This window comes from Antennarius striatus, chromosome 3 (assembly GCF_040054535.1).
Source record: "Antennarius striatus isolate MH-2024 chromosome 3, ASM4005453v1, whole genome shotgun sequence".
In the NCBI taxonomy this organism is placed as follows: domain Eukaryota; kingdom Metazoa; phylum Chordata; class Actinopteri; order Lophiiformes; family Antennariidae; genus Antennarius; species Antennarius striatus.
The window spans coordinates 19,592,909-19,620,082 of record NC_090778.1 but is presented as its reverse complement, the minus strand read 5'-3'; the positions used below and the strand labels follow the sequence as shown (position 1 = coordinate 19,620,082).

The 27,174-nt window shown below is 38.9% G+C and overlaps 1 protein-coding gene across 3 annotated transcripts in view; it reads right to left on the bottom strand.

Annotated features, from left to right (window-relative positions):
• The window catches only part of grid2 (glutamate receptor, ionotropic, delta 2), a 578,212-nt gene that overhangs the window by 87,067 nt on the left and 463,971 nt on the right, over nt 1-27,174 (bottom strand). For all 3 annotated transcript variants that reach the window (XM_068310762.1, XM_068310763.1, XM_068310764.1), the window contains exon 11: nt 25,302-25,614. In XM_068310762.1, coding sequence (XP_068166863.1) covers nt 25,302-25,614 — 313 coding nt within the window. The remainder of the gene's footprint in view (nt 1-25,301; nt 25,615-27,174) is intronic.

The following is a 27,174-nucleotide window of genomic DNA, read 5'->3' as shown; positions in this document are numbered from 1 at the left end:
CAATAAGGTTCTGGGTTCCAATACAAATGAGAACCTGTTGATTCACTCCAGGTTCTTTGACATCCTCCCCCGGTCCAAAAACATGCATTACAGGTGAATTGGTAATGGAGTTTATTTGATTTTCTATGATAAACCGGCATGTTGTCCAGGGGATTTCTCACCTCCTGCCCAAAGTCAGCTGGGACAGGTTCTAGCCCCTCCACAATAAAGGGAGGGATTTTATGTTATTGCTCTAGGCGTTAACATCTAAATCCAAATTTAATAATATTTTGCCAGCAGAATAAAGATGGCTGCCAACAGCTGAAAGAAGTGGCTTGAAAATATACTGACAGATACAAGCCATGTGGTTGGGTAATGGTAAATGGTGTGTAATTACAGTATATAGCATCTTTGTAGTCTGAGTGACCACTGAACATACCTTACAACCCAAGCCCTCTCACGTCCATATTTGTAGAGTGATTGCAGTGGCTACTAGAGGCCACCTGCTCATCAGGAGTGGTAACCATTCAAACAATCAGTCACATACCAGCTGAAGAGCCACTGGTGAAAAATAAGGGTTTGGTATCCTGCTCAAGGACCCCTTGACCGGCATCCACTGGCATACTGTGCATTCATGCGTGTTAAGAAGCGTTTGAGGCACAAACAATGTCTGTTTGTGATGTTGTCATCTTGGTGTGCAGCAGCAATATATTTGAATAATCGGTTTCTCCCTCCTTCTGCTTCTCTCTCTACTTCTACTTTCTCTCTCTTCTCTCTACAACACTAGTTTGTCAGGAGGAATCATAGTAGCAGAAGGACTCTGGAGCTTCTTTTATCAAATGCACCATTGTTAAAAAAAATCTTAATTCCTACCACCAACTGCTTTTATTCAAAATTATATCCTTATGGTCACTCATTCTTGGACAAAGGAAGACTAGAACAGTTCACTGAAGGTTTCTGAATTAGGAATGTGTAATTTCAATATGTTCTTGTTGATGTCAACTCACTGGCAGAACTACTGCAATTTTACAAAAAAAAATGTAATAAGTCTTTACAAAAATTTGCACAATTTCATTCTTTCAGAGCTCCCAAAATTGTCAAGCTAGAGGACATTTTGGAAGTGCAGACTGATTCATCATAAACATGGATGTGAAAATCTACCTTCAAGCTCATGTCTGCAAACAGCAGATAGCACACAGTACAAGTGTTGGCATAATGTGTTTAGAAATTGAGTAAATATAAGAAATTAACAGTTTTGATATTTGTTAATGGACAAAAGGCCTGAATGAATTATTGCATGTTAAAGGTGGAATCATAAAATCATACATGCAGTACGCTGCAGGTGTAAGAGTAAAGCAAATTGCTACATACTGTAAATAAAGTTGTATTAAATCATTTTAAAAGCTGTGTGTAACAGTAGTGCCTGGTCACATTAGTATCTCCAAGAAGGGAGAGACTAATCCATTTCAGAAGGCTCAGAAAAGCCATTCACAAATGTAATTTATTACAAATATGCTGACACAGGCAGATGAACTGACTTTAAATGCTGAAGTGACCCTTTTTGAGCTACTGACTTTCTGGTCACGTGATGTTTTCATATGTTATATTGAACACTTTTATTTGTTTACGCAACGATCCGCTGGAAAGTTGATTTTGTTTGGTTACTGACTGTTGCTGCAATAAAATGATAAGAGCAGGAGTTATCACAATAGCCTGCAAGGATTTTAAATCAGAGATGGATTACAAATGAGTACATGTTCTGCTGTACAATACAACTAACATGTTGTGCTTGTATTGGTTCAAAATAAGAGCACTACAAACTGGTCATATTTTGACCAGTTACTGTTGTATCTGAAATTATTAATACAGAAAAAACCCAAGACACATTTCCTATTTCCTCCTTTTTAGAAGTGTTCCCATATACTTTGCGAGTCATGCAATATGAAAACACAGGCCTTTGTATTTTCTCTAAAACACTGTAGACAGCTTTTTATGTCAAAAATCTTGTAAAGATGTTTTCTTAAAACTAAATAATGATACTGCCAGTCACTCAAACTCTCTGCAAAGACAGAAGGTTGCTGGAAGAAACAGCTTCTCATTAAGGAAACTACCCTGAGCAGTGAAAGCCCTGAAAGGTTCTGCGCTTCCAAAAATGTGAAAAGATAAACACAATTATTTATACTGTATGATCAGATGACTACTTTGTCAACATTGAGTGAAACAGATGTAAAAACTTGGAGATAACAAGGTGAAGGAAGCTGTGTTAGGTCATATCATTCTTGTTTTAAGGTTTATAAAGCATGTTTTCCTTTCAAATTAATGCATATCATCTTTGTTAATCTTCATATTTCCCAAATTAAAATATGTTAATTTTGAGTACAGTCACTAACATGTCCAGGCAGCAGAACATGCTCGATCATTATAATGTCTTTATGTATGATAGTAATGATTGTATGTTACTCTTGGTGACAAACAGGTTTATGCTCTGAGATTCCAAAATAAGTAGAAATAAAGTTAAATAATCATTAAGCATGAATTTCAGTACCAAAGTTCCACAGAGTCCCAAAGAGCCTTGGCTGACGTAGTCCGAATACAAGCCTGATTTAATTTCAATTGATAGTTTGTGTTTCAGCCAGAAGCATCGCAGAGCAAAAAAATTAAGTCAAACACCAAAATGGAAACATGTATGCACACGGTAAATAGTAATTAACTGAAATAAACAGGGACATCGGGAGAGAGATGAACATGTAGCTGGCTACAGGAGCTGTTTTTTTCCCCTGCAGGTTCGTTGCGCAAACTTATTCAAAAAGCGGACTTGTCTGGAACAAACGTTTCTTGTGTTTCTCTTCCTGCCTCCATTCCTCAAGTCATTCAGGTCCTTGCCTCTCTGCACATCTCACTACACCCCTCTTCTTTTCTCCTTCTTCTTTATATTTTTTACATCTATCTGTCGCAACACAATCACTCTCAATTGATTGTTGATTCGTGATTACATGCAACATTTTAAGAACATATACAGATGGGGCTAGATTGAAGAGTTTTTCAAAAAGGAAAAGGATGATGAGGATGACAGAATGCATGCATTCCTCCGGCACCTCTCCTGCCGTCTCCTCTTCAATTTCTCCATTGAACGTTTGCCACCTCTAATACCCTTCAATATCAGGCAAAGCGAAGAGGGATTTTCCATGTAGTTAGCAATTTTTCAAGCCAGCAAGAGCCATTATGAACATCCATCAGACCGGTAATGTGGATTTAAGCTAAGATGCATGAAATGTACAATCCTGAGACGTGCCTAATGGCATTTCCTTTCTCAGCATGATGTCTGATTCCCTACAAGGACCGCATGCCTTCATCAAAATATGATGAAATAGAAGCAAGTGCCAAACAGAAAAAACAGGATATATCCACAGAACAGGAAATATATGCAAGAATTATGCAAATATTTGCTTGAAGTAGTTTCAGAAAGATTTTTGAGGGCTAAGTTCAGAGATGCTGGGCAGCTTCTAAGTGTGATTCACCCTTTTTACAGCTCGAACAACAAAGATCCTTCAGTAGGAAGCCTTGTTTGTTTACACCAAACAGAACAACAGAGAAGAAATACCTCTCTGGTGTGTGATTTTAAATTACGAGCTGGTGTTCAACAAGCAAGAGAGGCATGATGTATAACACAGCAGCACCAGTGTCTAGTGTGACATCTTACAGGCCTATGAATCAAGCAGTGCTTTGCAAAGAATGGATTAACACAGCAAAAAACAATAATTCACAGTCCCTGGCTGTTACATGGAGGCTGATCTCTTCCTCTGCTTGGAGGAAGTAACTGTGTCAACGTGATCTGAGTGTTATTGCAAAAGAAGTGCTTTCAGGGAAGGTAACAATGGTCTTGTGATGAAAGTCTTCATACAACCCATTCGTCCAAGGAATCATTACCACAGCATTGTGCTGCAACATACTATCTGCACTTACTGGGATTATCATTTGTTGTCCAACAGGACAGTGACACAAAACACTGAGAGGTTATGTATGAACTATTTAATCGAGAAAGGAATCAAAACTTGTCAACCAACTTCATGTCAGGTTGTTACAGGATTTTATGTTTCTCTTCAGTTTATTGAAATTTCCAAAATGTTTTCACTCCCAGCTCATTAAGCAGGCCAGCTTGGTCAGTGGCCTTGAGCTTCAAAGTGAGATTAGTTTGAATGTGAAGGGTTCTACAGTTAGCTTGGCAATAATAAATAGTAAAAGTGATGTTCCGTTAAAATTTCAAAATAATCCTTACTGAGAAAAAAAAACTAATTTTGCCGAAGTCAAGTAAGTTAGTTCAAATAGTTAGTTTACACAAAATACTGCTAAAACAGCTTTAAGAAAAAATGCTGGTGGAAAACAGTATTTTTTTTGTAACTCATTAGCATGACAAACTTATTGCAGACGAATAATATCGCAGTAGGCGACTGGCCAGGCTTTATGGGGTGTGCTGGGAAAGAGAATGAGCTGAAATATTAGGTGAATTCAGCACTTTGCATTCTTTTGTGCACATACAGCTAATAAATATATAATAAACTAGTGGGAACCCATGGAAATTCCACGATAAAACAATAATATCAGACTTCATGGTATTATAAACCAAGCGTACCCAAACGTAGTCCAAAATCAACGTGGTGACGTAACGACTTTGCGTTGGCAAATCATGGATTGGGCCGGGCGGGTATTGCGAAGCTGTAGATGATTGTTAGCAGGCTAACTAGAGAAAGAAAGCTATCCAATTGTGAGATTGGAAAAAGAAGCTAATGTTGAAGGAAGAAGGCACCTGTCTAAAGAGCAAGTGCAAAAGAAATTTAGAGAAGTAATAGTTCTGTTGGGTGACTACATGAACAGAACTGTATGTAGTTACTTAAAGACCGTTTTCGTCAGATGACCGAGGAGCATTTTGGATACTATATCGATTGTTCCATTCCAAACGGAAACCATAGCTGGACAGACTGTTCATGCTAGCCAGGTAGTTTCACTCAGAATTCGTTGGCGTTTTCTGTGTTGTTCCTGCTGTTTGGACTTCCTGCTCAAAAACATGAAAATTGTTGGGACAGTTATGACACTCTAAAATTATATTAACTGGGAAGTCCATGTATAGTTCGTTCTTCTCCTAACATAGCAGATGCCTTACGCCATATTGTTCAAGTGATTCCTTCTAGCTGATGCGCTGTGATTGGTTGGGTGCTGTGATTGGTTGGGCACTTGATTGACAGGTAGTGGGTGGAGTTGATGACACCATCACATGCATGACAGCTTGAAAGTTGTTCAAGTGAGCTTATTCAAATATATAGGTTGGTATATTTAAACAATGATCCAAGAGTACAAACCTCGTGTGCACAGCGGTGTTTTGGTTTTCATGTCATGCTGATGCACCTAAAAGCTATAATCTATTGATAGGTTGACCTTCATAATAACAGTCATTGACCATGGAAATCGTACTTGGGATTACATTGGTGTTTTGAAAGTGTATATAAATATTTTAAAAAAGAAGAAGCAATAATACACTTGTGGTGCAATATATGTCATATTTAAAACACAATCGAATCTCGACAATTTCCACTAGAATTTAGTCTTAGTTGCAAGACCAGCATTTTTATTTGTTATCTTGCGGTAATAATTTTTTATGAACTCCATGAATCTCAAAATTCTAGATCCAGATCAGGCTTTGAATTAAGTTAGATCTTTAGGCACTGTCAATACAGTATGAATTTTTGCCAGCATTGTAGACCTTACTTACTAGGTTAGAAACTGAGAGTCTGCAAAAAGAAATGCTGAACCTAGATGCTGATCCAGATCTCCTAAGGAATTGTTCCGTGGTTGTTACCCCACTGCTCCAAAACACTTCATCAAATTTGGTTCAGGAGGTTTTGAGGATTGCTGCAGAAAGTCAAAGAGCCTACATAGCGGGATGCACATGCCATATAAAAATGGGGTACAGATTTGATATACACATAGACATTTGCTGCATATCTTCCCCATTTCTCGGCATTTCTTGGGTAAAAATGGCAAAAACAAAATCTAGGGTATAATATCTAGGGTAAACTGTAACAGATTTATAAAAACCTTATTGTGGTACGTGGTCCCTCAACAGCTTTGAGTTTGACGCACTGCCCAAAGCAGTTTAATTTCACTGTGTTCACATAAAGCTCACATAAAGAGCATAAATCCATAATATGTAGTGTATAATTTATTTCCCTTTACTTTTAAGTGTAACATGAGGTTGAGAAGCATTGGTATTATGGTAATTGCTCCAATAAAGTTATTCATATTCATGAATGAACCATTAATATTTTACGTTGGTAATTATATGTCTCTGATTTGCTCTGAACCCTGTTGGTATTGATATATACAGCACCCTCCCACCAACCCCCCCCCCCAAAAAAACCCAACCAAACAAACAAACAAACAAAAGAAAAACAAACAAAAAAAGAACAGTAACAAACAAACATACATTTGAATATACTCAGAGAAATAGGTTTGCATTTAAGGATGATGAAGAAATTCCTGGCTATCATACAAAATAGAGCTTAAATGGGTGTGGCATCTATATGGAAACTATGCTCTGTTACTCAACTAATTTTGCATGAATCTAAAAATTCATGTCTGCACTTTATTGGAATCATTCTATGGTAGAATTTATTCTTAATTTATTTATAATTTTGCTTAGCATATAAAATATAGTGAGAATATACAAAACTGGAGAGGATGAAAGCACTATAACACTAGTGGAGAAACAAGGTTAGAGTGAGGCAGGCAGCCAGTGAGAGGACTGAATCAGACACTATCTAAGTGCACTCAACAACGCTTGTGTGTGTGTGTGTGTGTGTGTGTGTGTGTGTGTGTGTGTGTGTGTGTGTGTGTGTGTGTGTGTGTGTGTGTGTGTGTGTGTGTGTGTGTGTGAGAGAGAGAGAGAGAGAGGGAGAGAGAGATATCCAAGTGTTTGATGTACTTGCGCTAGTTTAACGTGCCACATCATTACAGCAGGGTGCAGATGTTATACTTGTTCAGTCTGTCAGTCACCTGCTCCCTTTGCCCCCTCAGGAAAAGCAATGTACTGAAAAAGTACCCATAGTGATTACACTGAATGGAAGCTGCATGTCTGCACATTATCCAGACAGCATTTGTCCGAAAACACCATCTTAAAAAAAGCTTTCATTAATCCCCAAATGTTTTTATCTATCGTTCTCTTTTTTTTTAAACAATTTACAAGAGTAAGAAAAAACATACTGTGAGCAGTTACAAACATTCTTACCCTGGATTCTGTTTTAATTTTATATAAAATATATAATAATAATAATAATAATAATATAAGATGTGCTCCAGGTTAGCAATGTCAGCTACTGGCAGCGTTATATACTATGGTGTTGATAGCTACAGAAGTGCATAGAGCAGGGGTAATTTTTAAAGAAGAGTTAGTTAAGAGTGTCTTGGCGATTAAAAGAGTGTCACAACATGTGATAAGGGTGAAACTTGAAATTGTGGGTGGTGTGTGCAATATGTTTAGTGGTTATGCCCCACAAGTAGAATGTGAACTAGAGGAGAAAAAGACATTCTGAATGGAGGTTGAAGAAGTTAGTCGGAGCATTCCGGAGACAGACTTGTGTCTTATGTGACAGAGGAGTGTCTGCAATAAAGGTTTATAAGACAGTGGTGAGGGCAGCCATGATGTAACAATTACAGGCGGTGCCAATGAAAAACACAGGAAGCCAAGCTTGAGGTGGCAGAAATGAAAATGTTGAGGTTCTCTCTAGGAGTGACCAGGTTGGATAGGATCAGAAATGAGTCCATCAGAGGAACAGCCAAAGTGAGATGTTGGGGAGACAGTGTTAGAGAAAGCAGACTTTGATGGTTTGGACACATCCAGAGGAGAGATGGTGAGTATATTGGTATAAGGGTGTTGAGGATAGAGCTACCAGGCAAGAGGTAGACCAAAGAAAGGATGGATGGATGTAGTGAGGGAAGACATGAAGGCAGTTGACGTTAGACAGGAGAATGCGGAAGATAGGCTGACATGGAAAAGGATGTGGAGATCCCTAATGGGACAAGCTAAAAGGAAAAAAGAAGTCCCAATAGACTAGACTCTAGCAAAGGAAACAAAACCATTCAACTACACAGACAGCAGCAGATAACATAGACTACAGTGGTCCCTCGCTATATCGCGGTTCACCTTTCCCGGCCTCACTTCCCCAATATCACATTTAACACCAAAATTATTTGCATGTTTGCTCTGGAGGGTTCAGTTGGGGTTTCTCTGTCTGTTAAAGTGCTTTGAAATGTCTGTTGCCATGATTAAGCGCTATACAAATAAAACTCGATTGATTGAACTTGATTGATGTAATAATAATACTAGACTTATTTAGTACCAAGGTTTGAACTTTCTGATGGTTTAAACAAGAGAGAAAAGTGTGAATATTTTAATGCCAGTCTTAGAAACCTGTATAAAGTGTGTAGTGAAGGGTTTTACTGTTTTAAAACATGTATATTATTGTAGAAAAGGAAGCTATTTTGTGGATTTTGCTAATCGCGGGTTATTTTTAGAATGTAACTCCCGTGATTAAAAAGGGATCGCTTTAAATAACTAAACAAGGTGCAAAATAACAGCGCACAGCAGTTCGTCACCTATCACTGTAGTTACAGGTTGAGTGATGTCAGCTGGATTTTCATTTCAATGGTGGCTGTTAGACAAGAAAGACCACCCTTGATCCCACACCACCTGAACACCACATCAAACAACACAACATCTGACTCTTTTGATTGAGTAACCCTTAGAGGCATAAATTACATACGCTGTGATTAAGAAGCATTGGAAAATTTCACAAACATTTTTTCTGATGAAATTCAGCCTCTTGCATTTTGAGGATTTCAACATTCAACCTAAGAGACCGGAGAAAAAATTTGGTTCTTGGTTTTGAGTGTAAAATGTCTATATCTCTATCTCTGCAGGGCTGACACTTCTGAATTTGGCTTAAGTTAAGAATCCACATTAGTTCAATGTGCATAATAGGAATATGGGTTTCAATCTGAGTTAAACTGGGAAAAAATATATTAAAATTGTCCAAAATTACCCCTAAGGGGTTACATTGAAATGGATTTTGCACTGGCTATGGTTAGCTTGCGGAAGCTGGCTCAATTTCACAAAAAACAGCAAATTAAAAGATTGAAATGCAATTTTTTCCTACATAGCTGAGCTTTGGAACATGCTCACCATGTAGATATCAGAATATCTGGGAGTGCGTAAAATAGGAAAAGTCTCTCATTGCTGACTTCTACATATTATACTTTATATGTAGTGTGTGTGTGTGTGTGTGTGTGTGTGTGTGTGTGTGTGTGTGTGTGTGTGTGTGTGTGTGTGTGTGTGTGTGTGTGTGTGTGTGTGTGTGTGTGTGTGTGTGTGTGTGTGTGTGTGTGTGTGTGTGTGTGTTTGTGTGTGTGTTGCACCCAAACAACCACATTTACAAAAATCTCTGGCCACAATATAGAGAAACACAAACATTTCCAGGATTTGAGGCACAAACTGACTGCATTCAATCAAAATAGAGCACAGATATAGAGCATCTTTATATAAATGTGTGAATGGCTGGAAGTGAGAAACACCAATTAAAATGCCAATTAAAAATGACAGAGAGCCTTGAACTACTTAGAACAGGGGTGCTAACAGTTTTTCAGCAGGTGAGCTACTTATAACCACTTAATCATTGACAGGGTATTTTATATGACATTGTGGCATTTATTGCTCCTCTCATCTTCTTCCTATCCATTGATTCAACCAAAGAATGCATAGATTTGATTGGCTGAGTGACATTATATATTATATGAATGATTTAAAATGCTTTTGTGTTATTGTCTGGGTGTATAAACACCAGTTGAAATGGAAAACATAGAAATAATGATCCAAAACGTACCTGTTATATGTCAATAAACATGGACCCTATTGCACCTACTAGTGACCTTGGAGGCGATCTGATTTCCCACTCTTAAATAACCCTGACTTTAGGTCATTTGCCGTTATATCCTTAACATAACCACAATGACACAAACTTTTTTGGTTGTGTGTCTGTCCTTCACACAAACTCTGGCCAACTGGCTGCATCATCATTTGTAAGCATTTATCTTAACAGGATGCTTCTGAGTGAAAGAGTTTAGAGCAGCCAGGACAGTATCAGTGTGCAATGGGGCAAGTGTGGAGACTAGTGATAAACTCCTGACTGTGTGCATGTGCAGGCGTGTCTGAGATGGCGGGGGGATTGGGGGGGTTGTACATAACAAATGCAGAAGTTGTTTGAGATTGAAATTATTAAAGAAACTCATTTCTTCTCATCTTTCTTCTTTTCTTCAAGCATCATCAGCATTTTGCTCCCTTTTCCCAGTTGAAAGGAACATGAAAATAACAGAGTCAGCAGAACTTCTCTGAGGTTATTTACAGGCTGTGTTTCATTGCTTCCCTTTTATACCTGGATCAATACAATATGTGTAAAGTTGAGGAGTTAAACAGCCAAAGGGAAATCAAGGTTGTGTGTGAATGTGTTTGTATTCATGTGTATATAACAGTTTTCTAGATGTATAGAATTTCTGTCTCTAAACTATCAAGAAGCAATCAATAAAACTACTGTATTTACTAATATCTCATAATTTATGAGAAAATAGGTCACATTAAGAACAGGAAGCATTGAGTTGGCCTTGTTTTTACAACCAGTTTGTAAGGCATATGTTCAAGAAGTCTAAAGCCCTATTGATTAATTCCAGATCACCAGACTTGGGCTATTACTTGGACTCAGGTCATACTGTGATGTGTTGTATCATACAGAGATGACATTGCATAATTTTTGTCCAAGCATCAGACAAATCTACAAAGTTACACACAACAATTTGTAAAATCTGTAAAAGAAATCATCATCAAAAGTCATCATCCCAAAAGTCTGACAGTAATATTTTGAGTAGTCATGTCAACAGAGTATAAAAAAACAATCAAACAAATCAACAACTTTAAATAGAATAATCTTTAAACTTCTACAATGTTAAAAATAACCTGTTCTGCCTTTAAAGTTATAAAAACACAGCTTACATTTATTGCACCAGACACAAACACAATATCAAGCCAGTCAGAAAAAGTCCAAGTCTCGGTAATCTCCCTTTGTCTCACCAAATCACACAAAAACCAAGAGTATTCCACCACAAGCGAGTGAAATTAGCTGGCAGACACAGCAGTCTCATCAAAGTCAGATGAATGCAAGCTGTGTCTTCTTCTATGAGACCAATAAGACCATGGAGGACTCTTTGATGGCAACTTTTGACAGATGGCTACCTCAGCAATTTTCAATGAAGGCAATTTGTGTACAGACACATGCACGTACGCACGCACACACGCACGCACGCACGCACGCACGCGCACACACACACACACACACACACACACACACACACCTCAACCTCATCCTCAATTCTAACCAGGGCTTTGAACCAGAATTTTTTGCCAATTGGTTCGTTCCGAACAGAAACAGAATTATAACGTTTCCGGTTTTGCGTTCCACCCATAAATTGACGTTCCTGAACCGGTTAGAACAAAAAAATAAAGTTCCTGAACCGGTTAATAACGTTCCTTGCAAATATAAATATGTAGGTGCTGTATTTTGCGCACCATAAGACGCGCTTAAAAGCCTTAAAATTTCTCAAAAATCAACACTGCGCCTTTTAACATTAAGCGTCTTATGTGTACACTGAGTTCGAAAATCTGTAAAAATGTTTTTGTGTGACTTTAGTCAGTGCTCCACCAGATCGACTGTTGTCCGCCGACATAGTACGTATTACGTCACTACGTATGCCGGCAGCGATGGACCAATTAGAGAACATGACTCGAGGCTACGTCCGGCACACCTCTGGTAGGTACCGGTATACAGTATATGCCGGTACTGTACCGCAGGTATGCTGTTAACCACATTTGTTTGGCTAAAGACCCCCGGCAATTGTGCCAGAGAAGAGACACGCTTACGACGCAAAATGTAAACTCCAGGCTATCAGTTCCGGTTGTTCTGGTCCACGTAGAGATCGGGTGGCTTTTTTCACGCTTCGCTATCTTTCTTGATCTGTCACTCCATGCACGCCCACACCACCGCTTCTGTAAAAAAACACGTCAAGAGGCTGAATTCAGATCTTGCCATCATCCCGGAAGGATTAAGGAAAGAGCTCCAACCGCTGGACAGTGGTGTAAACAGAGACTTTAAAGTTATGCTGCGTACGTCTGGAGCGATGGATGAGAGACGGTGAACACACGTTTACCAGGACTGGAGGCAGTGCCGAGCGAGTTACACTCCCACAATATGTGCGTGGATTGTGGATCCTGGACTAACGGATCTACCTTGACTTTTGTCCGATGTTTCGCAAAAGCCGGCATCATTACCGGACAGACACCCGGAAACCAGACGGTCAGTGATAGTGAAACTGCCGAGCTATTCAATGAGGACTTCGAAGGATTTATAAAAACATGTTTAAAAAAAGATGTCGGTGTATTTTTTTTAAATTTACATGCGTAGTACAACACAGCTCAACCACAGTCACCTTTTTGCTTCCCTTAGCAAGCATGCACCGAACAATAAAGTGCGCCGTGTTTAAACGTAATTCAGACTGCGCCTCTTTAAACAATGCACCGAATGGTGCGTAATACAGTAACTTAAGGACTTTTAAATTGGCAATTATAGCAATTAGTTTATATACTATAGACTGTAATTATAGATGTGTCCCTAACCTACAGTAAACAGTACCACAGCACTACACCTCTGCTTTATGCAAGTCATATCACCGTGGTTAAGGCTTATGCATTATACTTAGACACTACATGAAAGAAGACAAGAATAATTTCTACCATGTCATGTCTGAACAACATATCTTCATTGTTCTTCTCCCATAGCTCAATATTACTACACAGCGCTGGCAGTAGGGGACACACTGCAAATGACTGCAGCCAATGAGTTAATGTCTAAATAATACATTTTTAAGATTGACATACTGCAGTATTTACCTGTTATGATTAAATGTTGACTGGGTGACTGTCTTCTCTTAACTGCTGCTGATAGCCGCTACTTCTCTCTGCTCTAATCCCGCATCGAGTGAATGGCAGGAAGTGAATCATGAGGTCAAATATTTTTTTCAAGAACGGAAAAAAAACGGTATTAACCGGTTTACAATTATTTTCTGTTCCGATACTGTTCCGGAACATTAAAAAAAGATAAAGTTTTCGGTTTCGTTTTCGTTCCTGCCAAAATACCAAAAGTTTCCGGTTTTTGTTTTTGTTCCATGAACCGGTTAAAAGCCCTGATTCTAACTGGGAACTTTCAAACTCAGTTCAGATCAAGCCAAATTTGTAAACAAACTGAGCAGCTGCATACTCATAGTGTATGGGCTATAATTGACAAAAAATGTTTCTTGATACCTGTAGCTTTTAGCTGGTGAATGTGCATATACAGTGTTCAATATGTGGTGTTGGAAGTTGTCAGACAAAGAAAGTCACAGATGTAACTACACATTAGCCAGCTACCATTTCATAGCTGAATTCATTGATTTCAACAGTCTATCGATTCATTATGAACAACCTTTTCCCCTTTAATTTTAAATTTGCTCTAGTTAGTCCCGAAATTTAAGTATGAGGCATTTATTATCTTGCGTCATTGCAGTAATAAGACCAATGTACAGTACAGACAGACATAATGACTTAATTATTATTATACTTCATAAAATGTAGTACCTTTTTTCGCAAGAATGAAAAGTTATGTTACTGTTAATGTTAACAGTAAAGATAATTTAGTTGATATAATTAATTGCATTATTTTCTCCAAATGTAATAGATTACATTCAGTTGACATGAATCTGTCTAGGAGATTAGCTGCATTAGCAGTAAAAAGGAGAAAAACAAATGTGAATATATTTCTTACAAAAGTAAAATATCCCACTATTGATCATTTTGAAGGAGCCATATTCACTTCTCCACTGTAGAAAGACTAAGACAAACCAATTAAACTGACAGAAATGTGAAATAGAGACATGTTCACATATCTAATTTCTGTTGCGTCATAGGCCTCAGGCAGGTAATGGATGTAATATAGTTGCACTATTGAAAGCAGCTGTACTCGTGCTTGCTAAATCTCACTCAAGGTGAGGACACTGATGAATACTGATGCTGCATGTTGCAGCAAAACCAATGTTTCCAATACCTAAACATATTTTTTTATAATCAAACTTGTCAATTAGAAGGCAAAGGTATATTTTTCTAATATGTGTTTGAATTCTGTTATGCATTTAAACTTCCAGCATGACCAGTCAATACCCTACAAGACTGATAATGTGAAGTACAGCAGGTATTATTATGGATTCTTGTTTCACATAATTTTTGTTTGCAGTTATCTAATTCAACTTTCTTTCCTACCTCAACCTTTTTTTTCCACACCAGTGAAAATATTAGTTTGTCTGTTGTGTAAACCTGAATCGTTGTTTCCAACCTTTTCTATTATCACAGTTCTGCCTCAGCAGTCACAATAATGACTGACTGAGCATGAACAAGATTGTCTAACATGGTGTGTCGCACCCTGCTCTCCCATTGCTTGATCTCTACTCACTGATCTTCTTTCCCTCCATTTCTCTTTCATCTTCCATCTGGCTGAGCTCTTTTGGAGTTTTGATTGGTGATGTAGATGGGAGATTCCCTTGTTAACATAAATGATCACTTAATCTCCCAACTGTCTGGATTCACGGAGGGTTACTGAGAGGAATCAGAAGTGTTAATCAAATGCTTCATCATGCTTGTTGTCTTAATGAACTAAAACATGAATTACTAGGTGTTTTATCCATCATACTGAGTTTTTCTTTTCTTTTTGAGCCATAGATGCCTAAATTTACCAATCAGGTGCCTCTAACCAATAATTAAATGAAGAAATTATTCAGAGAAAAAGTTAACAGTTGTCCAGTGTCCATGAAAATGCAAATTAAAACAGAATTTATTCCACTTGCATTCAGCTGAAAGCCTGACCTTTACAACATATCACCAGGAAATAGATGTAATTCATGCAGTCACTTCATCTGAGCTGGTGAACAACAGAGAGGCTAAAATAAATGTTTGCAATACAATTAAGTCACTCGCCTCATTACTGTCCCTGTTAGCTACAGCAGCTTTGGCGACTCTCTGGTGAAAAACCCCAAAAAAACCCATCAACAACCAAGGAAAAAAATAGCCTTTTTAGTGTGCTTTCGGGCTACTTTGACGGATATATTGTAGAAGGTACAAATCTTCAATAAGTCTCAATATGAAGTTTGCAATGATAAGCATTATTTGAATTCTAATGTTTGTTGCTTTATCTCACTGAGTCTCTGTTTGAGGTTGCTGCTTGATCATGACATTTGCTGTCGGAGAGCAGGAGATGTTTCACTTACGCAATTGAGCCAGCATGGGTACAAATTAACGGGGGGTTAACAGCATGTGAGAGTCAGTACATACATTACACGCTGGTATGGGTAATGCTGGCATGCTGGTTGTTATAGAACAGATAATTTAATGTGTGGGTGTATCTATGGTATCTACCAGTGTGAAAGAAGCAGGGTAATTAAAGATGAAGGCCAAGTCTGCTGCTTTATGATGACCATCAAAACACAGACAAGACTAACATTTCTATTTTTCAATAGCACACGCAACTCTGCATGTTTTGAAAAATGCTTTGTTACATACTGTGACTATGTCAACATCTTTTAAGTTGCAAATATTTAGGTCTTCTCAGATTTATGATCATATTTTAATCAGTTAAATGTCACCATTCTATCAAAAATTACAGAATCAAAGGGTTACTAACTTGAAGTTATCACCATTGTTTAATAAAAGTGGATAATTTAAACTTATCTTCTTGTATATAGATGGATTTAATCACAGTAACAAATGCACTGGGAGCAAACACCAGATGTAATGACTAGTTTATGAAGAAAAGGATGCATTTATTAGGTAAGGAATTGATTACTACACAATTTGTTAGTACGTAAGCAGAATATATACTGTATGTATTTTTTGGGAAACACATCAACTTAGATAACATGTCTGCGTGATGTTATTAACTTGTTGCTGCTGCCCCTTAATGGAGGTAGAAGGAACAGACATGATTGTAGAACGATCCTGTCAACATTTGATCGTAACTGACACATCAGTTCAGAATATGAATATGATGATTGACAATTGGGTCTTGAAGATTAACATAATCTATGACCAGTGAGATGAGTTCTGAGAAACTCCGCAATGACATTTCAAAATGTCTAGTACGTCAGTTTCTTTTCACATCACCTCAATTTCTTAACCAAAGCTGAAGAGTGAACCATTATTTTTAACAGTTAGATTAAGCAACACAAATATTAACACACAATCACATTTCATTAAGACCATAAAACACATGTGGTAACTACATTTATTTAATGATCATGACACATTAGGTGTCTCAAGAAAACTGTAAGCAAAACACAGTGTTTCCATGGTTTTAATCACCTAATCTGGTGCAGGTGATCTCAAACGAAGGCAAAAACATTTAGCTTTCTGCAGTTGACATGAAGAGGACAAAAAGTATACATCTAGTAAAAGTTTCAATAGTAGAGTACAATGTACTAAGTCACACCTACTTCATATAATACAAAAGTTGGCCTCTTTACATATTTCTGGCACAAATAGCTGAAATAAGTTGTACAATACAAACTTTCTCAGTCACAACAGTGTGCTTATTGTAATTACTTCCTTCCATCAATGGAGGGATGGAGTTTGGCAAGTGGACACACAGAGGAGAATGTGGGGCAGGAGATGAGCAGGATGTGGTTGAGCAAGTAACAGCTGGACCTCATCATAAGTGAGAAGTAGGAAAATAGTGGATAGAGGGAGGGCAAATAGAAAATAGGGAAAGGAGAGGAAACAACTGTGACAGAAACAAGAGTGCACAAAGTAGAGGAAAAAGCAAGAAAAAGATTTAATAGAACTGTTGAAGAATGCTGTTTTTTCACAGCACCTCATCTCTGTGACTGAAAAGAGATTTTGTGCGGGTCAGAAGGAAAAATGGGGATAGAGAGATAGATAGAAGGAAAAACTGTTGTCCCAAAGTTGGAGACACTCCACAGGAGCACAACAGAGTCATTTGAGAGGGATAATGGATCAGAGGGAGTCACAAACAGAAAAAGAGATGGAGCAAGAGCAGAGAGCAGGACAATGGTGATAATGCTGTAATCTCAGCAGTATGACAAAGCAGAAACAGATAGTGATGGGGAAAGACTCATAGACAATAAGGAGCAAGAGAGAGAGAGAGAGAGAGAGATAAAAAGAGAGAGACCAGGGAGTGTTAAATGCAACTCACACTGAAAAAAACCTAGCAGTAAATAGTAAGAGTTGGAATATGGTGAGAACCGAGAACCATTCACTACTTTCAATGTAGCGTTCCTGGAAGACTGTGCACAGTGGGGCACAGAGGAAGCAAGGGAATGCAGAGAGAAAAATAAAGAGAAAGGGAAAGAGATACTTGGAGTAGCAGATGGAGAGAAGAAAGTGTTGATTATGGCTTAATGGCTCTGACTGGGTGTTTGTGTAACTTTGTTTTCATACAGTGAAAGTAATTCACAATGTGTAGTGTATGTGTGCCTGTGTATGTACTTCCCACAAAGTTACAAAGCTCTAATTGAGAGACAGCTGCCCTCATGCTGACAGTGTGACTACACGCTCAGATAACAGACTCATATGCATACACATCCACAAAAGCACAGCCTGCTTCTCTGCAGTGTCTTTTCCCTCCCCTACTGGTGAGGACATTAATTAGTGCAGAATGCCAGAATGTGAGACAAAGAGACTGGGAAAGATTTGTGAAAGACCAATATTCATTACAACACCAGAGTTTTGCTTTTGACTGTTCAACTTCATCTCAAATATCACTGGCTATGTTGAGCCGTCAGGCCAGGGCAAAGAATAACAGGAGAGATGGTGAGACAGATGGAAGGAGACAGCGAAGTATCGAAACAGGAAATGAAATGAAAGAACAGGGCAACACACACATTCTGACATTCTTTCTGTCCGTTCTCATTTTCCTCTCCTCAGGATGTCTGAAGTGCCCAACAGTACCTCCCAGAAACCTGCAGAGGTTGCAGATGAAAGCTAGCTTCTGTTGCCTATTTATGCATTTCTATTACAACACAGGTCACAGTCCATTTGATACAGTAATTGTAGCTACTTCAACCACCTTCTACATTGGAGTGCAAGTAATAAAAATACCACAATTGCAGAAGTTTCTGAAAATTATTTGTTGCCATGATCCCTTGCTGTGGTGGTGGTGCTACTACCCAAGAGCTAGAGGTAAGATCTTACGCCCAAACCCGAGTTCGGGCCTGACCCGACACGAAATTCGGGTCGGGTCGGGCTCAAAAAGTCAACAATTACTTTTGCGTCGGGTCGGGTCGGGCTTCAATACCGTCGGGCTCGGGTCAGGTCGGGCTGGATTTTTTTTGGAGTCGGGTTGGGCTTAAGATCTTAAGATCCAAGCCCGACCCGGCCCAAACTTTTTAAATAAATATATATTTATATATTATGTATCTCAAATGATCTATGGGTATTAAACTAAGGAATACCCTTACAAAATAAATAATTTAGGTAAAACATTGAAGGCGCTGTATGAGAAACATCCATCTACAGTACCTGCGCAGTTCCCTCCGTGCGTCAACTGTATTTTCTCTTGTCACTTTACCTTTCCAATCGTATACGCACTGAAATTAGAGGTAAGATCTTAAGCCCGAATCCAAGCCCGAAATTCAGGCCGGGTCGGGCTCAAAATGTCAATAATTACATTCCGGTCAGGTCGGGCTTTAATACCTTCGGGCTCGGTTTGGGTTGGGCCGGGTTGGGCTTTAATACTGTCGGGCTCGGTTTGGGTCGGGCTTTAATACCGTCGGGCTCAGTTCGGGTAGGGCTGGATTTTTTAGGCCCGATCTTACCTCTACCAAAAGAACATGAGGGTACTTGGCCAAGAAACCACAGCAAGACTATTTTCTTCTGACTGCTAGAATTATATTTTCACATCAATTGCAACTATTTCATGGATTCTCGGTGTTTCATTTGTCTTTCTTCTCCCAAGAATTATGTTTTTTTCTTGCAGCACTTTGAGGTTTGCTTTTAATGAAACGTATCACAAATTATTTTCTTTTTTCCACATTTACTTGGGGTATTCAGTAAAATGCTACAGATGACTCAAACTCATAAATGGTCACTTGAGTTTGCCTTTAGTGTCATTCTAGCCTCAATATCCGTGGAAAATACATTTTTAATCCACTTCACAGGCTGTAATTTGAACAGCATTATCAACTTTGATGCTGAATAACACTTTCATTATACAACAGGCATGAATGTTTCTGTCTAATAAAAGCTTTAAAGCTATTTTGCTTTCAAGCATATTATTTTTCTGTCCTGCTGATTCACAATTACTGGAAACACCAAATTAAATAGGCACTTGCTAATCAGTACTTCTGCTTAGCTTTGTTCAAATGTCCATTTGAGTTATGATACTTTTCTTCTCTCAACACATCCCACAACTCTTCCAAGCTAATGTAGGTTGTCTTGTTGTCTATCTTAATAAAAGTCATCCTCACCTTGTTTTCCCCCGGCAAACTGCCCATGGGAGCTCATTTCAAGTACAAAACCTGGTGCCTGAACTGAAAAGTAGTGCCCATGCCTATACCTTCAGGGCATGGACTAAGCTTCACATACTTCCTGTCTGTCTGGCGCTCATTATAATGTGATCTGGTAATGACTCATCCCGGGCTCAACTCTCTCCTGGTTCAGAAAAAAAATTGGAGTGATCTTTCCACTTCAGCCAGGGCCATGGAGTTAACCAAAGGAAGCTGAAAAATAAATCTCTTCTCTAAATCAAATCCTCAGTTTCTACCTTATTTACTGTTTGTGTAATTGCCTGCGAATTATAATAGCCCTATCCCTGCTTTTTTCACTGTCTGGGTTCAGTGCTGCCAAACCAAATCACATTTGGTTCAGTAGCAATGCGGATATGGTCTTCTTAGCCTTGCGTCTCAGTTGCATATTAGATTTGTAAAGGATGAGCAGGAACAGTGTTTAACTGTGTGTTTACCATCAAACCTAAATTGCATTTTCTTCTGCTCAACCACTTAATCATTGCCTTACAACCAATTTGGCATTATTTATGCACTACAGAAATTTTTACTACAAGTCCCACTCCCAGAATGAGGGTAAAGAGAAAAAAAAAGAAGGGGAAAGAAATGGTGGAAGGCAGAAAACATGAAGAGGAGAAAGGACAAGAAGACATAAAACAGCAGATGAAAGGAAGAAAATTTGAAGTAGAAAAGCAGAAAAGGTTGAGAGGAGGAAGACAATGAAAAGGGGGTTGTGAGGATTCAGTAGTTCCTTTGTTCCTCTCGCACTCTTTTTTCACCCTCTCCTCTTCTCAAAGTGACTTCGCCAAAAGCAAAGGTCCAGTGTCATGTTTGAATATACACTCATCACTCATTTCCAGCTCCCTGCTGCTGCTGTGTGAGTCTTTGCATCTCAATCATTTCTCCCAGAGGGTACTATGTCTGGGTGAAGCACCGAGGTCTGGAAAATTATACAGGTGTTGTGAGATAACAAGACAGATGACTGGTGTATTTGCATTGGTGTTCATTGATGTACTTTTGACACTGACTTTCAACCTTTTCTGCGTTGATACCTTTTCAAATGATTTCAAATGTTTCAATCAGAGTTTTAACGAAAATTTACATTTATAAATTTTCCTCAAACCTCCTAATTTTAGTGTCGGACAATGATATACTGTGCTGGTAAATCTACACCATTGTACATTATTTGCTATTCAGTCAACTCTTCTCTCTTCAGAACTCAGACCTCACTCCACCTGTATCTAGGATAACAAGCTAAACTTCCCTCTGACAGGAGCAGACACTGCTGTGCCTTCTAATCTGACCCAGGAAGTTCCTCATTACCATCCCTCCCTCTGAGTGATTTGTAGGCTTAGTGGTCTGTTTTTGGTTTCTTCTGAAGAAAAGAAACTCCACACAAATATTGGATTGTTCAATGCCACACCACACCTCTCCATATAGTGAAATTGCCCAATTCAGCTGTCTAGAGTGGATCAGTGCTCTCATGTGTGTCCAAACCCAGACTAGTAACTAGTGCCAGAGGATGGTGATGTAAAGCTCACAGATGAGAATGAGCAAGCCAGGGCCTACAGACTTCAATTCACCAAAATATTCTCTCATTACAGTAACTTAATTACTTTCATAGCACAAAGGGGGTAAAGTGTGCGTGTCACAGGAGGAAAATCTGTAGTTCCAGATGAAATGTACCACATATGCAGAGATTCCATGGATTCAAGTGAAGGTAATTCCTGGATCCTAATTAATGACAAAAAACAGCAGGTGCCTCGAACAAATACTGGAGAGTACAGAAACAGGTCACGTATGGTCTATGTCTAAGGATGTTGGGACTGACAACTTCCCAGCTCTTGTTGATAAGACTGGCCACACAGCAGTATAATTTTCCAGCACTTAGTCATTTCTGTCTGGTCTGATCCTGGCCACATTGGACCAAGGATTATGGTGTTGACCATTACAAATAGCAGATGTAACTATCATTCATGCAAAATATAATTCAGAAAAGCAGTGACAGGGGATGTTTTGATCAGAAAATTCCTGTAGGGTTTCAGGCACATGAACTAATTGGAATTGTTTGCTGGTAATCAATAGTTTCTGGTTGTATTTGTAATGCCAAAACATTTTTCACTATTGATCCAAAGACAACATGCACTGAAGAGAACAGACACTATAATCATAGTGGTTTACAGCACAAGCATCAGAAAGTTCCCGACTGTTACTGTGGTAAAAGCTCAATTAGTTATTTGTCTGTTTGAGGTCTTTCTCCTACACGATTTATGTGATTACTCAGAGCATTTTTTAATGTAATACATTCACTTGTCTCTACCGATTAGACTGATATTGTGGAGTGCAGCATATGCTGTACATAGAACATCTGCCACTGGGAAAGGGAATAAGTTGTTTGTATTACCATTAACAAACAAGTCTATCACTCAATAGTGAAAGCTATTGTACTAGCCTATTCCAAGTCAGGCCTTCAGGCTCCGGCTGGGTTTTGGCACATTTTACTATGGTTCTTACATCCAGCTGGGCTTTGTCCAGGTTATCTGTGGTGCAGCAAGCGGAATATTGATCTTCATATTTGCAAGGTTTCAAAGGTTGGCTGTCATATCTCTGAGTCATGCTCACCTTGTCCTGAGTGGTGTCTGAGTGGAGTGCTTGCTGCTGGACCTGTCTAATCCACACAATTCTGTCTCAGGGGGTTTTCCAATCAGTTACTGAGATATGTTTGTCTGGCAGAAATCTTACTTTTTGCTGCTGGAGTGAAGCGAGAAGTGGTGTGTTTTGTTACAATGATAAACAACTGCTGATGGTCCAGGACCATGATATAGACCTTAACCTATTACGTGTCTGATGATGATATAGATAAAAAAGAGACTCTTTCATACCAAAATATTTTGTAAGATATTTGTGGCTAGCAAAACCAGAACCAAATTACCTGATGTTCTCCTGTACCTCCTCATCCCACCACCAACTGTCTTTATCTACCAAGCACTCTCTTACCTGTCTCCTTGATCACATTAGCTGTAGTTGTCCAGTCATATGGAAGCACCTCCTGACCACCCAGAGCCTGTCTTAACTCCTTCCTCAAAGTCACGCAACACTCTTCCTTTTTCAGCTTCCACCATTTTGTCCTCTGCTCTGCCTTTGCCCTCTTCATCTTCTTCACCACCAGAGTAATCATACATACCACCATCCTATGGTGTTTGGCTTCACTCTCGCTTACCACTACTTTGCAGTCACTGATCTTCTTCAGATTACACCGTCTACACAAGATGCAGATCTATCTGTCCTTCTGCATTCTTCTCCTGGATACCAAACCTGCCCATCACCTTGTCTTCAACTGTGTTTCCTGCACCAACATGTCCATTGAAGTCTGCACCAATGACAACTCTCTCACTTCTAGGTATAATCTGCATCACTTCATCAAAGTCCAACCAGAATTTCTCCTCCTCCAGCTCATATCCTTCCTATGGAGCATACCCACTAACAACATTGAACATCACACCTTCGATTTCTAGCTTCAGACTCATCACTGTATCTGACACTCTTTTTACCTCTAGGACATTCCTAACAAACTCCTCCTTCAAAATAAACCCTACTCCATTTCTCTTCCTATCTACACCATGATAGAACAACTTGAACCCTGCTCCTAAACTTCTAACCTTGCTACCTTTCCACCTGGTTTCCTCGACACACAGTATGTCTACCTTCCACCTCTGCATCATGTCAACCAACTTTCTACCTTTTCCTGTCATAGTGCCAACATTCAACGTTCCTATTCTCAGTCCTATACCGTTGGTGTTCCTCTTCTCTTCCTATGAACACACTTTCATCCTCCCCTTCTACGACCAACAGTAGACCAATTTCCACTGGCACCCTGTGGTGCAGCTACGATGGCAGTCATTGTTAACCCAGGCCTCAACTGATTTGGTATGGAATTCATAGATTTGATTCGCATGTTTGATTTGGCAAAAGTTTTACGTCGGATGCCCTTCCTGACACAACCCTCTATATTTATCCGGGCTTGGGACCGGCACAATGAGACACTGGCTTGTGCCCTCTTGCGGCTACATTTTTTCTCTCTCTAATGATACCGTGACTAAAATGTTAATTACAGCTAAAAAGAGAAATGATTGCAAATATCAAACAGCAATTAGCATGTATCATCATCATCATTACCAACATTAGCTGCTGCACAAGATGGAGGATTATTTACCAAACACTGGAATGCTCATCAGTTGCTTATTTATGGCTCGAAATGTTTCACAAACAGCATGAAAAAATCTGTCCCTCTATGATTAGCATAATTAATGAAGCTTCAAAAATTAAGAATTGTGAGTCCTGGAGCATGACAGCGAGCACATCAGAAGGTAGAAGTTAATTATTTATTATGCTGCAAACCATCTACACATAGACAATGACAGTTACGAGCAATGAGTGTAATGTGAAGATTTTCTTTTCTCTTTCATGATATACACCACCCTTGCCTTTGCACATCATGGCTTTATTTCTGCACTGGTGAACCTTAAATCCTTCCAAAGGTGTCAATTGTTTGAGTATAGCCCGGTGGATTTTGGAGAATCTTTGTGGCTGATAACCAGGATGAGGTCACCCCACTCCATTCAATTCGTGTGGAATAAAACCTCTCCCCTCTTTTGTTCTTATTTTACAATTGCGCTCAAAAGGAAAGGTCAATCCATACTTATGACACCCAGAGGATAGCTATGAAACTCAGAATTCAAATTTTTGTCATTAGATTGCTTTGGCAATCACATTTTCATGTATGATTCCTGCTCTTCTCACTATCTTCCTGTCTTTGTGATGGATCCCGCAAATAAAACACCAGCATGCTGTAAAAGTTAGTATCCCTACAGTTAACTGTTAAAGAACAACATGTGCATGTTCTGTTTGCCAGGAGGAATAGGAATCATGAACCGCAAAAACAACAAATACTGCAGGGAGCCCCTGAATTATAGATTTTGACTTATTTAATTAAAGCAAGAGTGCGCAACACACTGACAAATTTTAATTAAACATCATTATTGCCCACATGGTAAGCCATGTGAAAAGTAAACAAAACCTGAGTGCCTAAACTCTGTTCTGTTCAGCACTAACTTACTAGAATCCTTTCAAGAACAAAAACGTATCTGAATTTTGCAACCGTTTTCCAGCCTACAAAGTGTTATCTTACCCACAAGTCAGAAATACAGAGTTCTGAAGGCTTAGTATTCAAATAGAATTGTGATCACAGACCAAGCACCCTGTATCCTCTGTCTGATAATGGCTGTTAAGTTAACTTAAGTTGTGGAAACGGAAAATTTTGGGCCGAACAAGAAAACTATTGTTTCTCATTATATGTTGTGTCAAATCAATAGCATAAAGATATCAAATTACATTGTCGTAAGAAAGGCTATTGATCTAATTGAAATTCCAAATGCCATGTTATCAACTGCATTTTGGAGGAAAGGTGGAAACATTGATTTACGTTTGCTATATGAAGCCAGTGATGATGATACAAATTCATTTATGTACCTGTATATTGTTTATCCCTGTATTTTTATTTGACCAGCTCAGTGAAAGCATCTGGTTCTTTCTCTTGCCTGTTTCCCATTCCCATCATCTCATTTTGTCCTTACCTTGTTGTACAAAAGAGCCGTACACAAACCACATGGAATTGTAAAGTGTCGTTGAGGACACAGATCCCATGGGTAGTCGTGGTGGGTTGAGCCAGTTGAGTAAATACACCAAGATGCCGATGAGGAGGACAGTGCCAGCAATGCACGCCCACAGTGACAGGTCAAAGGGTGCCAGGCAGGCAAACATGTCCATGGTGCGTTCAGCCTTGCGAAGCAGAACACCTACAGAATAATCCATGTAGCGTGTGGTGAAGTCTACGACACTCTCTCGCTCAGGCGTGATGGTCAGGGCAGAAAGTCCCACATCTGCTCGCTGCAAGAAGCAAAAGGTAAGAGAAGACACTAAATTATGATCACCATGAAAATGTGTGGGGGAGGAACAAAGTTTAAAAGTGTCCACAGAGACAGTTAAGTGCTATATGGCCCTTTAAACTGATGCATTAAAATGCTAAATGTAAAAAACATTACATGGAAATGCCTATGCTAGAAATGAGAGAAAACCTTTATGCAAATATATTGGATATAAAGCTTTGTTTCAATCAAAAAAAAAATCTCCCCTTGCGCACAGTTCACTTTCTGAATGTAGGAATTATATTTTTCCTCACAAGAATGAAAACCGTGCTCTAAGTATTCTGTGTGGCTTTAGAACTAAATGTAAATGGAGACTGATGAACACAGACAAAATGAAGGTCAGATAGAAGACGGCACTCAGAGGTAAGCGTGTATGGATATTCTCAATAATTCTCTGCTTATTTTTTCACTACACATAAAAATGTAAGTACCATCTAGAAAGCCCACTGTGAGGCCAGCTGGGACTGGGCATCCTTTGATGTCTGTCTCTTGAACCACCCATCTCTTGTTTCAGTGCACCACCACTGACATTTTAAGACTTTATAATCACATTGAATTCAAAATTCTTACCATTTTTTATGGGACAGCAAATGACTCTTTCAAATAGTTACTTATAAAGACATTAACCATAAAAGTACTGCAGATTCTATCTGCCAAGAAAAATCTGTTGAGTTCACTTTAGATGCACAAACAAAATGGATAATAAAAATTGTTTTCAGTTCCAAGTGTTTGACTAGCAACTGTAGACATCTTCTTGTACCATATAAGGGATTTAAGATGCTGTTTTGAACATATGCATGGGTTTTGAAATATATACTAGTGCAAACAGATCACACATTTTACGAATTTGTTCAGTAGAAGAGATTCCCTTTGTTGCTAAAAACAACTGAGAGCAACAAGAGAGGCACATTTCAAATGTTAATACCCTGGAGTCACCGTAAGGGGTTTATAACTCACATACAAAGATAACACTGACTTGATTTCACACACATCCACGCTCAATATACTAAACCATACACACACACACACACACACACACACACACACACACACACACACACACACACACACACACACACACACACACACACACACACACACACACACACACACACACACAAAACAAACAAGAATTTTAATTTGCTGTGGGCAGAAAAGTGCTAATTTCACAGTCGAGTGACAAAACAAAATGCTTAAATGTGCACAAATTGTCGCTTACACTTCATAAGAAGAATATTAGAATAAACCCTGCAGGATGCCTGCTGGTTGAACATCATAATGATGCATTAAAATGCATGTTTGTGTATGTGTGTGTGTGTGTGTGTGTGTGTGTGTGTGTGTGTGTGTGTGTGTGTGTGTGTGTGTGTGTGTGTGTGTGGTTTTCCATTAAATGCCTTGCAGATGTCTGTGGTCACTCAACATACAAATTTCCAGAGGGCACTCTAGGTAATAATTTAACTTATTTTTTAGTGAGATAAACATTGTTGCTGACTGATGAGGATGATGAAATTATTTGCATGTT